Source organism: Mobula hypostoma, chromosome 2 (assembly GCF_963921235.1).
Source record: "Mobula hypostoma chromosome 2, sMobHyp1.1, whole genome shotgun sequence".
Taxonomy (NCBI): Eukaryota; Metazoa; Chordata; class Chondrichthyes; order Myliobatiformes; family Myliobatidae; genus Mobula; species Mobula hypostoma.
In genome coordinates this window covers 167,466,064-167,480,412 of record NC_086098.1, presented here as the reverse complement: position 1 = coordinate 167,480,412, position 14,349 = coordinate 167,466,064, and the positions used below count along the sequence as shown (strand labels likewise).

At 43.9% G+C, this 14,349-nt stretch overlaps 1 protein-coding gene across 1 annotated transcript in view; it reads right to left on the bottom strand.

Annotated features, from left to right (window-relative positions):
- The window catches only part of LOC134359954 (double-strand-break repair protein rad21 homolog), a 100,200-nt gene that overhangs the window by 54,787 nt on the left and 31,064 nt on the right, over positions 1 to 14,349 (bottom strand). Inside the window, exon 8 of the mRNA XM_063073853.1 lies at positions 5,298 to 5,527. Within this exon, the coding sequence (XP_062929923.1) occupies positions 5,298 to 5,527 (230 nt within the window). The remainder of the gene's footprint in view (positions 1 to 5,297; positions 5,528 to 14,349) is intronic.

The window sequence follows — 14,349 nt, the reverse complement described above, 5'->3', positions numbered from 1 at the left end:
ATGGTCTGCTCTTTATCAAATTATGGTATTGCTTTGCACTGCTGTAACTATATATTATAATTATGTGGTCTTGTCAGTGTTAGTCTTTGGTTTGTCCTGTTTTTTTTGTGATATCACTCTGGAGGAACATTGTATCATTTCTAAAAGACAATAAACGAGGACTGAGTGTCCTCATAATCTAATCTAATCATCTCACACAGACGGTAGAACGGAGAAACTCTCCCTGCCATGAACCTCCAAGTGCCGTAAACTTGCCGATATAGCACCATTGGAAGCACGTGACCGCAGTGGACTCTTGAGTCTATCCGAAAACTTCAAGCTTCCGCCCAGCCCTTCGACACCGAGCACCATCCTCTGCTGAGTGCTTCGACCCCGCCCCGGCTGCCAGGCAACAAGCAAAGCCGAGGACTCGGGGCCTTCCCCTCTGGAGATTTTGGATCACACAGTAGCAACAGCAGCGAAGCAGTAATTTCAGAAGTTTCACCAGATGTTCCTCCGTGCTCTCACATCTATCTCCATCATATCAGGATTGTGCACGGCACCCTACTTGACAAATAACAGACATCACCACCGGAGTGGCCGCTGCGAGCTGCGTTGCGCCTCCATCTTCTCCTCCCGCCGAGTATCCCTTGAGAACCAAGGTTCCTTATTCTTATTCACTTTGCCTTTAATCCTGACAGGAACATACAAACTCTGCACTCTCAAAATTTCTGCTTTTAAGGCCTCCCAGTTACCAATCACATCCTTGCAGAGAACAACCTGTCCCAATCCACATTGTTTAGATCCTTTCTCATTTCTTCAAATTTGACCTTTTTCCGGTTTAGAACCTCAACCCGAGGACCAGATCTATCTTTATCCACGATCAAGTTGAAGCTAATGGTGTTATGACACTGGAACCGAAGTGTTCCCCTACACACACTTCCGTCACCTGTCCTGACTCGTTTCCTAATAGGAGATCTAATATTGCATCCTCTCCAGTTGGTACCTCTATATCTTGATTTGGAAAACTTTCCTGAACACATTTTACAAACTCCAACCCATCTAGACCTTAAATAGTATGGGAGTCCCAATCAATATGTGGAAAATTAAAATCCCCTACTATCACAACTTTGTTTCCTGCAGTTGTCTGCTATCTCTCTGCAGATTTACTCCTCCAATTCTCACTGACTATTGGGTGGTCTACAATACAACCCTATTAATGTGGTCATACCTTTCTTGTTTCTCAGCTCCACCCATACGGCCTCGGTAGACAAACCCTCTAATCTGTCATGCCTGAGCACTGCTGTAACATTTTCCCTAACTAGCAATGCCACCCCCTCACCCTTCATTCCTCTGCCTCTATCACGTCTGAAACATCGGAACCCTGGAACATTAAGCTGCCAGTCCTGCCCCTCCTGTAGCCAAGTTTCACTAATGGCTATAATGTCGTAATTCCATGTGTCAATCCACGCCCTCAGCTCATCAGCCTTCCCCACAATACTTCTAGCATTGAAATAGACATACCTCAGAAGATTATTACCACCACACACAACCCTTCTATTTGTGACTTTGCATGAACTTTTAACATCATTTATTTTCACTCCCGTTCTACTATCTGCTCTGGCACTCTTGGTTCCCATCCCCCTGCAAATCTAGTTTAAACTCTCCCCAGTAGCACTAACAAACCTCCCTGCAAGGACATTTGTCCCCCTGTAGTTTAGGTGTAACCCATCTCTCTTGTACAGGTCCCACCTGCCCCAGAAGAGGTCCCAATGATCCTGAAATCTGAAACCCTGCCCCCTACACCAGTTCCTCAGCCACGTGTTCATTCGCCAGAGCATCCTATTTTTACCCTCACTGGCACATGGCACAGGTAGCAATCCTGAGATTACCACCCTCGCTGTCCTGCTTTTTAACTTCCTACCAAGCTCTCTATACTCACTCTTTAAGACCTCCTCACTCTTTCTTCCTACGTCATTGGTACTGATGACATCGAGGAAAGTTCCCTCTCTTCCTGAAGAACAAGCACCCTATCTGACCACAGCCGAGTTGAGGAGGACCCTAGCCAGGTTAAACCAATACAAAGCTGTGGGTCTGGACAACACGCCTGGTCAAGTGCTGAGGGACAGTGTGGCCCAGCTAAAAGAGGTCTTGATGCCCCCCAGGGTTATGTGCTCAGTCTGCTGTTGAGTCATGACACCACTGCCAGATTCAGCTCAAACCACATCATAAAGTTCACTGATGATAAATACAGTAGTTGGCCTCATCAACAACAATGATGAGTCGGCAAGCAGAGAAGAGATAGAGAGGCTTGTCAAATGGTGCAAGAATAACAACCAAGTCTTAACATGAAGAAGACAAAAGAGATGACTTTGGACTTCAGGAAGGCATAGGTCAACCACTCTCCATTGCACATCAATGGCTCTGCCTAGGAGAGAATGAAGAAACGATCTAACTTGGACCCACAACACCTCTTCACTAGTCAAGAAGGCACAATTTTCTAAGGAGATTGAGGCACACAATGCTCCCTGCCCCCATTCTAACAACTTTCTAAAGAGCACCATCAAAGGTATCCTGTCTGGCTGAATCATTGTGTGGTATAGAAGCTGCAAGGCATCAAACCACAGTCCCCTACAGAGGACAGTAAAAGCCGCCAAGAGGATCATCAGGGTCTTTCTTCCACCTTTCTGTGACATTTACCGAAAATGTTGCAGACGAAGGTTCAAAAGCATTGTTGAGGATCCCTACCACCCATCCCACAATCTCTTTGACTCACTCCTGTCAGGAAGGAGGTACAGGAGCATCGGGGTTAGGACTGCTAGACTCGGTAACAGCTTCTGCCCTCAGGCTGTGAGACTAATGAATATTACAACCGAGGTCTCGTCACTAGGACAGCAAACTGTTTACCTGTGCTGCACTTTACTACACGCATTTTGAATTATATTTTATTAATTTATTTATAGTATAATATTTTTGTTTATGTGCTGCATGTAATATATGTTGTGTGGGTGCACCGTGGTCCGGAGGAATGTTGTTTCATTTAGTTGTTTATATAGTCAGATGACAATAAACATGAATTTGAACTTAATCTCAAGACATTGTGCTGCTTGTTGAGACTAACTGGCAACTAAATGGAGTGAGCACGATGTCACTAACTCGAAGAAGTGTTCTGACTTACTATAAACCATTTTAATATATGCTAATCAAATTAGCTTACCTTTGATATTCTTATGTTTTATTATGTTTCATTTCTTCATGGTTGATTTTGTTATTAAATTAAGATTCACATTTCTCAATATAAAAATGAAAAGTGCAATAAAAAGCTGGCACTAGTGTTTCCCGGTCATAACTAGATTTCTCATTAAGCTACAACATAATTTGACACCTGCACTCAAAGTATCAATCTCTACAGATGCAACTCCTCATCAATACAGATGGCTCTAGGCCTTTGCTTGCTGGAATGGGGGTGGGGGGATCTCACTGAATCCTATGGAATGTTGAAAGGCCTAGATAGAGTGGATATGGAGAGGATACTTCCAAAGATGGGGACTCTAGGACCAGAGGGCACAACCTCAGAATTGAGGGACATCCAATTAGAACAGAGATGAGGAGGAATTTCTTTAGCCAGAGGGTGGTGAATCTGTGGAATTCATTGCCACAGACAGCTGTGGAGGCAGGTCATTGGGTGTATTTAAGGCGGAGATAATAGGCTTTTGATTAGTCAAGGCATGAAAGGTTACAGGCAGATGGCAGGAGAACAGGGTTGAGAAGGAAAATGGATCAGCCATGATGAAATATATTAGAGCAGACTTGATGGACTGAATAGCTTAATTCTGCTCTTATATCTTACAGTCTAATTTACAGAATTTGACTAATTGATTGAAACGTACATGAAAAACTGTAGCATAACACTTTACAGCACCAGCTGTAAGTTCACTACCCATCACTCTCTTAAACAGTTTGCATACTCTCCCAGTGACTGCGTAAGTTTCCTCTGGGTGCTCTGGTTTCCTCCCACATTCCAAAGACATACAGGTTAGGATTAGTAAGTTGTGGGCATGGTAAATTGGCGCTGGAAGCATGGTGATACTTTACGGGATGCCCCCAGCACATCTTGGACTGTGTTGTTTGTTGATGCAAATGACACATTTCACTGTATATTTCAATGTACATGTGACAAATAAAGCTAATCTTTATATTTCTTTTTAACCTGGCCATGAGAACGAACAACTGATGGGAAATTCAATTGAGTTACATTTTTTTTCCAGCACTACCCAACTGAATTTTTATTTTGCAGTGAAATGCAGTAAAGACCATTATCCTGGTATTTCCTTTCTCCAAGCAATCACAGATATCAGCCTTTACCCCAAAGAAACTTGCAATATTGAGTGTACAAACGTAATTGTCTTTAGCACAATACTTCAACAGCCATCTGGATGTACAAGCATTTCTAGGTCCATTTCTTGATCTGAGGACTAAACATTTAATATTTCCTATCAACTAAGGTGAATGTTACAGACAATCTTCCTGGTACAGTCAATCAGGTAATGGAATTCACTCTTACATAATTGATGACCATTACCGAAACTTTTGAGACACAGAATATGTCATTCTCATGGGATTTATATGAAACAAAGTACAAACGTTTGTAAATGAAAACATTTTTTTTTAACTCACATTTCTTGATTGAGGCGCAGATGACACAGCTTCATATTATGGAAAATCACAATGCAGACTGTTTTCTAGGAATGCAACCTCTCAGCATCCCAAGTAATGTGGGTATCAGCTGTATACACGAAGGTAATCAGCAGGTCAGGCAACATCTATGGAAAGGAATAAACAGTCGGCATTTTTGGCCAAGACCCTCGACCTTTGGTGGTCATGACTTGTTATTCCTCACCATAGATGCTGCCTGATCTGCCGAGTTCCTCCAGCATTTTGTGTATGTTACTCTGGATTTTCAGCATCTGCAGAATCTCTTGTGTTCGGGAAGATAATGTCTCTTTCCAACAAAATGAAATGGCATCAACCTTTACTTAAACCATACTGTACCTGTTGCATCCTTTTGTTAAATCTTTAACTCATTTATATGCAAAGCACATATATTGCTCTAATTAGTTTGATGCTTTTCTGAGACATTCTCATCTGATATCTTTGGAAACCTTCAATATCCAAATTTTAGAGAGAAGGTGAATGATTATATTTGGATAAACAAGTTTCAACTAATAATGAAATCATGAAGCAAATAATTCTTTGCTTGGGACTTACTCAAGCTTCAGCATCACAAGGCTACATGCTGAAAATAAAAGTGAATTTACCTTTAATAATCTGCAATTTATTAGGTGCTGGGCAGGTAGAGTGTTCAGTTTGTCAACTCCACCTGTCTCTTTCCATATCATTAGCTTCTTGGTAGGTGGGGCCAGTTCTATGGTTGTGATAGTATCAGAAAAGTCCTCAATTTGATCACGAATGGTCTTACTATCCAGTTCCTTAATGCAATCCACAATAAGCTTCCGCCTCCTTTTACCCCGTCTTCTTTCTGAAGAAACTAACAAGAACATTAACAGTGTAAGATTCCACAGGCCCAATCAGTGGCGGGAGCAGAGCACTGCGAAGTAAATAGAAGTACAGAAGGGGCAAGTGGGGCGGCCATTGTTGGGAATACGTCAGCGGGAAGAGTAGGAGCATCAGGCTTTGATTCAAGAGGTTTCGATGATAAGAGGCTGAGGCTAAAGAAACAGGTTTGAAAATTTGGTCTTGGTTGCCCATTGGACAATGTAGGCAGGATGGCAGATACAGCAGTGGAATGCTCCTCCTGTAGGATGTGGGAATTCATGGACCTGATAGAGTCCCTGAATACTACACCTGCGGGAAGTATAGCCAACTCCAGCATTAGACCGCATTAAGGAGCTGGAGCTGGAGTTGGGCGAACTTAGGATCATCTGGGAGGCAGAGCAATTGATAGATATGATGTTTGAGCAGGTGGTTACACCTGGAGTGCGGAATTTAGGTGAACAACGAGAGAGGTAAAGGGAGACAGGAGTTAGTGCAGGTTCCCCCATGGCCATCCCCTCAGCAACAGGTATACCCCGTTGGATACTGATGATGGGGATGAACTATCTGGATAAAGCAGCAGCAGCCAGACTCTCTCTGGCTATCCATCCCATAGGATGATGATGGTTCCTTTCAGTCAATTACTGAGGTTTAGGATGCCCCACTCCTCAGAAAGGAACAGCGTGTGCATGAGTGGATTTTAGGTGAGAAGGGGGTTGCACAGGTCCAGGCCCATCCTCTCGACATTCGACATCCCCTCCCGGATCCAGCGGCATGGTGGGGTCCAAGACGGCTGGGGGAAGTTCTGCTGCGGTGAATGGCCAGACCAAGCTTCGATGCAAGGGATGCCCTTTCCGCGCTTCACGGCACGTGTTTGCTAGATGGCCGTTGACCCTATGAGAGGTTCATCCGCCCTTTGACAGGTCTTGTTTCTCATCCTGCAGGTTGTCTAGCCACCTTCCTGACCAGGCAAGCCTGGTGGGGGAGCCGGTTTAGTCACCGACCACCCGACCATGCGACAGGTAGTACTGGGTTACATGGTACCAGTAGCACTCAGACGAGTGACCTGACCAGTACAGCAGCAGCCAGACTAATAGCACCGTGGTCGGCTCTGAGCCTCAGAAGGGTAGGGTGAAGTCAGGCAGAGCAAAGGTCACAGGGGATTCGATAGTTAGGGGGACAGGTAAGAGATTCTGCGGCAGCAAGAGACACCAGGATAGTGTGTTTCCTCCCAGGTGCTAGGGCACAGGGTATCTCTGAGCAGTTGCAGAATATTCTTGAAGGGAAGGGTGAGCAATCAGAGGTCGTGGTACATATTGGTACCAATGAGGGGCAGAGGTCGTGCGCAATAGGGAGTTAGGAAGGAGGTTGAAGAGCAGAACCTCCAAGATGGTAATCTCCGGATTATTCCTAGTGCAACGAGCTAGGGAAGGTCAGAACAGGAAGACAGCACAGATGAATGAGTGGCTGAGGAGATGGTGCAGGGGGCAGGGTTTCAAGTTCCTGGATAATTGGAACCTTTTCTAGGGAAGGGGTGACCTGTACCAGTGGGACGGGTGACACCTGAACTGGAGGAGAACCAATATTCTGGGAGATTTGCTAATGCTTTTGGGGAGGGTTTTAACTAGATTTGCAGGGGAGTGGGAACTGAAGTGCAGAGACAGAGGATGGGGCAGTTGGCGCACAAGTAGAGACAGCTTGTGGGGAGTTTGTGAGGAAGGATCAGCAGAAGATAGAGCAAAGATGCACTCTGCCAGCTGATTTGAGATGTGTCTATTTTAATGCAATGAGTATCATAAACAAGGCAGATGAATTTACAGCATGAATCAATACTTGGAACTTGATGTTGAAGTCATTAGAGACTTTTTGTTGCAGGGGCAGGAATAGCTACTGAGTGTACCAGGTTTAGATGTTTCAAAAAGGACAGGGAGGCAAAAGAGGTGGGGGAGTGGCATTGTTAATCAGGGATAGTATCACGGCTCCAGAAAAGGAGGAAGTAATGGAGGGATTGTCTACTAAGTCATTGTGGATGGAAGTCAGAAACGGGAAGGAGGCAATAACTCTTCTGGGTGTTTTTTAGACACTCCCTCCCAATAGTAACAGAGACATCAAAGAGGAGATAAGGAGGCAGATTTGGGAACAGTGCAATAATAATAGTTGTTGTGATGGGAGATTTTAACTTTCCTAATATTGACTAGAATCTCCTTAGAGCAAGGGGTTGAGATGGGGTGGAGTTTGTTAGCTGTGTTCAGAAAGGTTTCCTGACACAATATGTAGATGTCAACTGGAGGAGAGGCTGTACTTGATCTGGTATTGGGAAATGAACCTGGTCAGATGTCAGATCTCTTGGTGGGAGAGCATTTTGGAGGTAGTGATCACAACTCTATCTCTTTTACCATGGCTCTGGAGAGGGATAGCAGCAGGCAATTTGAGAAAACACTTAATTGGGGTGAGGGAAATATGATGCTATTAGGCGGGAATTTGGGAACATAAATTGGGAGCAGATGTTCTCAGGGAAATGCATGGCAGAAATGCAGCAAATGTTCAGGGAACATTTTCATGGAGTTCTGCAAATGTATGTTCCACTGAGGCAGGGAAAGGATGGTAGGATAAAAGAACCATGGTGTACAAAGGATGTAGAAAATCTAGTTAGGAAGAAAAGAAAAGCTTAAGGAAGGTTCAAGAAACTAGGTACTGTAAGAGCTCTAGAAAATTACAAGAGTGCCAGGAAGGAGCTTAAGAATGAAATTAGGAGAGCTAGAAGGGGCCACAAGAAGGCCTTGGCAAGCAGGATTAAGGAAGACCCCAAGGCATTCTACAAGTATGTGAAGAGCAAGAGGATAAGTTGTGGGAGAATAGGACCAATCAGGTGTGATAGTGGAAACATGCATGAAGCTGGAGGTTCTTAGAACGTAGAAAACATAGCAAACCTACAGCACAATACAGGCCCTTCGGCCCACAAAGCTGTGCCGAACATGTCCTCACCTTAGAAATTACCTAGAGTTACCCATAGTCCTCCATTTTTCTAAGCTCCACGTACCTGTCCAGGAGTCTCTTAAAAGACTCAATCGTATCTGCCTCCACCACAGTCGCAATTCCACGCACTCACCACTCTGCGCAAATATCTTACCCGACATCTCTTCTGTACCTACTTCCAAGCACCTTAAAACTGTGCCCGCTCGTGCTAGCAATTTCAGCGTTGGGAAAAAGCCTCTATCCACATGATCAATGCCTCTCAACTTTTATACATCTCTTATCAGGTCAACTCTCACCCTCTGTCGCTTCAAGGAAAAAAGGCCGAGTTCACTCAACCTATTCTCATAATCATGCTCCCCAATCCAGGCAACATCCTTGTAAATCTCCTCTGCACCCTTTCTAAGGTTTCCACATGCTTCCTGTAGTGAGGCGACCAGAACTGAGCACAGTACTCCAAGTGGGGTCTGACCAGGGTCCTATATAGCTGCAATACTACCTCTCGGCTCCTAAACTCAATCCCATGATTGATAAAGGCCAATGTGCCATATGCCTTATTAATCACAGAGTCAACCTGTGCAGCAGCTTTGTATGTCCTACTGGACTTGGACCCAAGATCCCTCTGATCCTCCACAATGCCAAGTCTTACCATTAATACTATATTCTGCCATCATATTTGACCAACCAAAATGAACTTATCTGGGTTAAACAACTTATCTGGGTACTTAATGAATAATTTGCTTCAGTATTCACCAGTGAAAAGGACCTTGGCAATTGTGGGGATGCCTTATAGCGGACTGAAACACTTGCGTATATAGACATTAAGAAAGAAGTGCTGGAGCTTTTGAAAGTTATTAAGTTAGATAAGTTGCCAGGATCAGACGTTATACCCCAGGTTACTGTGGGAAGTGAGGAAGGAGATTGCTGAGCTTCTGGCAATGACCTTTGCATCATCAATAGGGACAGGAGAAGTACCAGAGGATTGGAAGGTTGCAAATGTTGTTCCCTTGTTCAAGAAAGGGAGTAGACATAACCCAGGAAATTATAGACCAGTGAGTCTTACTTCAGTGGTGGGCAAGTTGTTAGAGAAGATCCTGAGGGTCAGGATTTATGAGCATTTGCAGAGACATAATCTGATTCGGGATAGTGAGCATGGCTTTGTCAAGGGCAGGTCATGCCTTACAAACCTGATTGAATTCTTTGTGGATGTAAAAAACACATTGATGAAGGTAGAGCAGTGGATGTACTGTGTATGGATTTCAGAAAGGCATTTGATAAGGTTCCCCATTCAGAAAGTAATGAGGCACGGGATCCAAGGAGACCTTGCTTTGCGGATCCAGAACTGGCTTGCCTACAGAAGGCAAAGGGTGGTTGTAGATGGTTCGTATTCTGCATGGAGGACGGTGACCAGTGGTGTTCTGCAGAGATTTGTTCTGGGACCCCTCCTCTCTGTGATTTTTATAAATCACCTAGATGAGGAAGTAGAAGGGTGAGTTAGTAAGTTTTCTGATTACACAAAAATTGGGGGTGTTGTGGCTGGTCTGGAGGGTTGTCAGAGGTTAAATCAGGACATCGATAGGATGCAGAACTAGGCTGAAAAGTGGCAGATGGAGTTCAACCCGGATAAGTGTGAAATGGTTCATTTCAGTAAATCAAACTTGAAGACAGAATATTAATGTCTTCATAATAGCACAGAATCAAATATCGCTGTGATGATTGTACATTCTAGTATCAATTGTTTGGCGACAATAAAGTATAAAGTATAATGGTAAGATTCTTGACACTCTGGAGGATCAGCAAGTTCTTGGGGTCCATGCCCATAGGACACTCATGCTGCTATGCAGGTTGACAGTGTTGCTAAGAAGGCATATGGTGTGATGGCTTTCATCAACCGTGGGATTGAGTTCAAGAGCAATGAGGTAATATTAAAGTGATATAAGATCTTAGTTAGACCCCACTTGTTTACTGCATTCAGTTCTGTTCACCTCACTGCAAGGGTGTGGATACTAAGAGTGCAGAGGAGATTTACAAGGACGTTGCCTGGATTGGAGAGCATGTCTTATAAGAGTAGGTTGAGTGAACTTGGTCTTTTCACCTTGGAGTGACAGAGGATGAGAGGTGAACTGATAGAGGTGTATAAGATGACAAGAGGCATTGATCGTGTGGATAGCCAGAGGCTTTGTCCCAGGTCTGCAATGGCTAACACGAGGGGGCATAGTTTTAAGGTGCTTGAAAGTAAGTACAAGGAGGATGTCAGAAGTAAATTTTTCACACAGTGGTGGGTGTGTGGAATGCAGGCCTATGTAGTAGGGAAATTCTAGGCAGTTTCTAGAGTAGGTTACATGCTCGATACAACATTGTGGGCCTGTAATGTGCTGTAGACTTCTGTGTTCTAGGATACATCAGTGTATTCTTTCCTTTGTGTTTACAACACTTTTGACACTATACTGTAAAAACTAACTGCCATTCAATAATTTGTCTCTTGTTATAGTCAAAGAAGAAACTACAATCACATTCCCATTGTGAGAGATTATCATGTTCATGTAGAATATCAATAGAGTCAAATCTGTGCAGGTAAAATGTCAAATATGATCAGAGCTGGTAGCAGTATTAGTTGCTCAGCAATTTGCATTAGTTATTTTCAAGATTCAAGATTGTTTAATGTCATTGTTGTCATGAATCACATAATGTCAAATTTGCTTTGTCTTGGTTTAGTGAAAGCACAAGCAAAAATGGACCCTTCCAAATGGCCTACCAATCACATTCTGTTGGTGTCATTCCCAACAATTACCATATTTCCATTTCAATTCATTTAAGTATGGTCCACCTATAAAGTATTAACATATTAATTGAAATGGGCTGATATTCATCCTCAGTGGTAATTCTGGGGAGAGTGGGGCAGTAAAGCTACATCTATAACAGGCTAGCATTAAGCACACTTCCACAATTACACTACCCTCACTCACTTGGCTGGCAATGCCCAGTAAGGCTGGCATCTGCAAACATATGAATTGAATTGAATTGACCTTATTTCTTACTTCCTTTACGTACATGGAGTAAAAATCTTTACATCTCCATCTGAATGTGCAATGTGCAAATTATAGTAATCTGTAATAAATATTATGTACAGTAAGGTATACAACAGACCAGTTAATATAGCTTAGAAATACAAATGTGTCAGTGTGAATTAATCTGATGGCCAATGCACCCCATGCCTTCTTAACCACAGAGTCAACCTGCACAGCAGCTTTGAGTGTCCTATGGACTCGGACCCCAAGATCCCTCTGATCCTCCACACTGCCAAGAGTCTTACCATTAATACTATGTTCTGCCATCATATTTGACTTACCAAAATGAACCACCTCACACTTACCTGGGTTGAACTCCATCCGCCAATTCTCAGCCCAGTTTTGCATCCTATCAATATCTTGCTGTATCCTCTGACAGCCCTCCACACTATCCACAACACCTCCAACCTTTGTGTCATCAGCAAACTTACTAACCCATCCCTCTACTTCCTCATCACGAAGAGTAAAGGTACAAGAACAGATCCCTCAGGCACACCACTGGTCACCAACCTCCATGCAAAATATGACCCGTCTACAACCACTCTTTGCCTTCTGTGGCAAGCCATTTCTTGATCCACAAAGCAATGTCCCCTTGAATCCTATGCCTCCTTACTTTCTCAATAAGCTGTAAGGGGTTTCTTCTTTTATGTTACTGCGTAGCCTAATTAAAATGGCTTCTTTGTTATGTTTTAATTGAAATGGCTTCTTGTTATGTTAACTGCTGAGAAAGTCCTCCTGCTAGTAGTTTGTTTGGATCATGTTACTGATAAGAGGATGAACAAACCAATTGGGATAGATGTTATTCTTTCTGTGTATCCGTAAGTTAGTGTAATGTGTGGGTTTTTGTGCAGAATGCGGGAGAGAGAGACAGGGGATGGACCAGGTGCTGTGAGTCCGCTAACGGGGTCGGACCCCAAGCAGGAGTCCAAGGTCCAGGGTGTTTGGTGAGGAGAGGGGATGGAGACGGACTCATGTGGAGTGTCTGGTCGACCACCGTTGTTGGTCCCAGGCGGCAGGTCAAGGTGGTCCGAGGGGTCGCAGGGTGAAGGAGGGTCCTGAGCTCCAACTGTTTGTGCATGAAGAGACTGAACTTTGATAAGTGTAGCGCCTTTTATTTTCCTTTTATATTTTACTCTCTATTAATTATATAGTTCCAGTTGTAACGGGCACCTGAATTAGCCCTATGAGCTGTGCTCGTTTACCCCTATTAACTGTGCTTTTGAAAAGAGAGAGAGAGAGTGTTATTTAACACCAACAACCTGTTTTTAAAAGAGAGAGAGAGAGAGATGAAGACTGCTCACAGGTTGTTTATACTTTCTTCAAGGACATGGCATGTCAGTGTATTTCTTACACAGACAAAGGAAGGAGGAGTTATTTGAATGACAGTTGATGCTCAGCACGGGAAGATAAAATAGGAGGTCAGATGATACAGACCTCAGTCACATGTTTTGGATGCTGAATGAGCATTGTTGTGCCCGCAGAAAAAGTGGGTTTTGGAGGATCGATCAGGCGGAACGATCAGTCGCTCTTGCAGTAAAAAGGAAAGGGGTTGACTGGTGGGGAGTTGTCCATGTGTCCACCCTCACCTGGGTGATAGCTCCACCACAGAAAACCGGGGCCCTTTGTTGAAGTCACAGTCGGTGACTTTTAAAGTATTTCCAAGGACAACAAGAAAATCGACGGCGCCAGCTCACCTGAAGACTCAAATCTCTCCCTCTCTCTCTCTATCACTACTCAACTCAATACCACGAACTGAACTGAACTTTACTCATCATCGTAAGACTGTATCTTTTTACCCCTAGTCTTAAGGAAGCTTGGTTTTTCATACATATATTTCTACATTAACTGATATACTTACTTATATATCTAATCATTGCTAACCTGTCTGATTTATCTACTTTTATATTACTGTATTGCGTAGTTACGAATAAATATTATTAGTTAATAGCAATACAGGACTCCAAAGTGTTTTCCATCTCTGCTGATTCTTTATTCCCGTCACGGGGTATGTGAAACAGTAATATCTATAAACTGTAAATCATCTAATTGTATCTGGTGTATTGTCTGTTATTTGGGTGGGGTGGGGTACATCACACAGCATCCACACAATCTATTAACCAGTTTGGCGGGGCCGAGGGCTGTTTCCCTAGACAACAGTGAGCTGAGCGACCCTGAGGCTGGCCAGGGGGGCTACATCTGGGGGCTTGTCCGGGATTGGATTCAGTGGTATGCTGTGTGGGTGCCCTGTTTAAATCAGTAATGTGTGTCCCTGTGGGTTATTTGCTGGTTATTGCTGCATGCATGGTGGGTGAGGTCTTTGTTCGAGTTCAAACTAGCATTGATGAGTTGGTGGTGGACCTGGGGATGGAAACCCAGGTCGTCAATTGGAATGAAACACAGGGGACAGAGGGGATTTGCACCGCTGAACTGAACGCTCAGAAATGCAGGCCGGAGACGGAGTGCCGCTCTTGTGGGACATCCATTGCAGACTTGGAATTCACGATCGTCAAAGTGGAGAAAGAGCAACGGAATTCCGAGCCAACACTGCGGTCGTGTACTGATGAATTAATCCAGCGAGATGAAACAATAACCCACCTCGAAGGGATCAGCAGAAACTCAAGACGTCGATCCAGAAAAGATCGGAAGACTTACAAGTTGGGGAGGATCAAGAATGTGTTCTGACTAAGGCCAACAGAAAACCGAGAGCCCAGGGAGGAGAGTTTGACTACACTCCCGAGGAGGTGGAGCAATGGAGGACAGATCTCGGAAAAGGGAG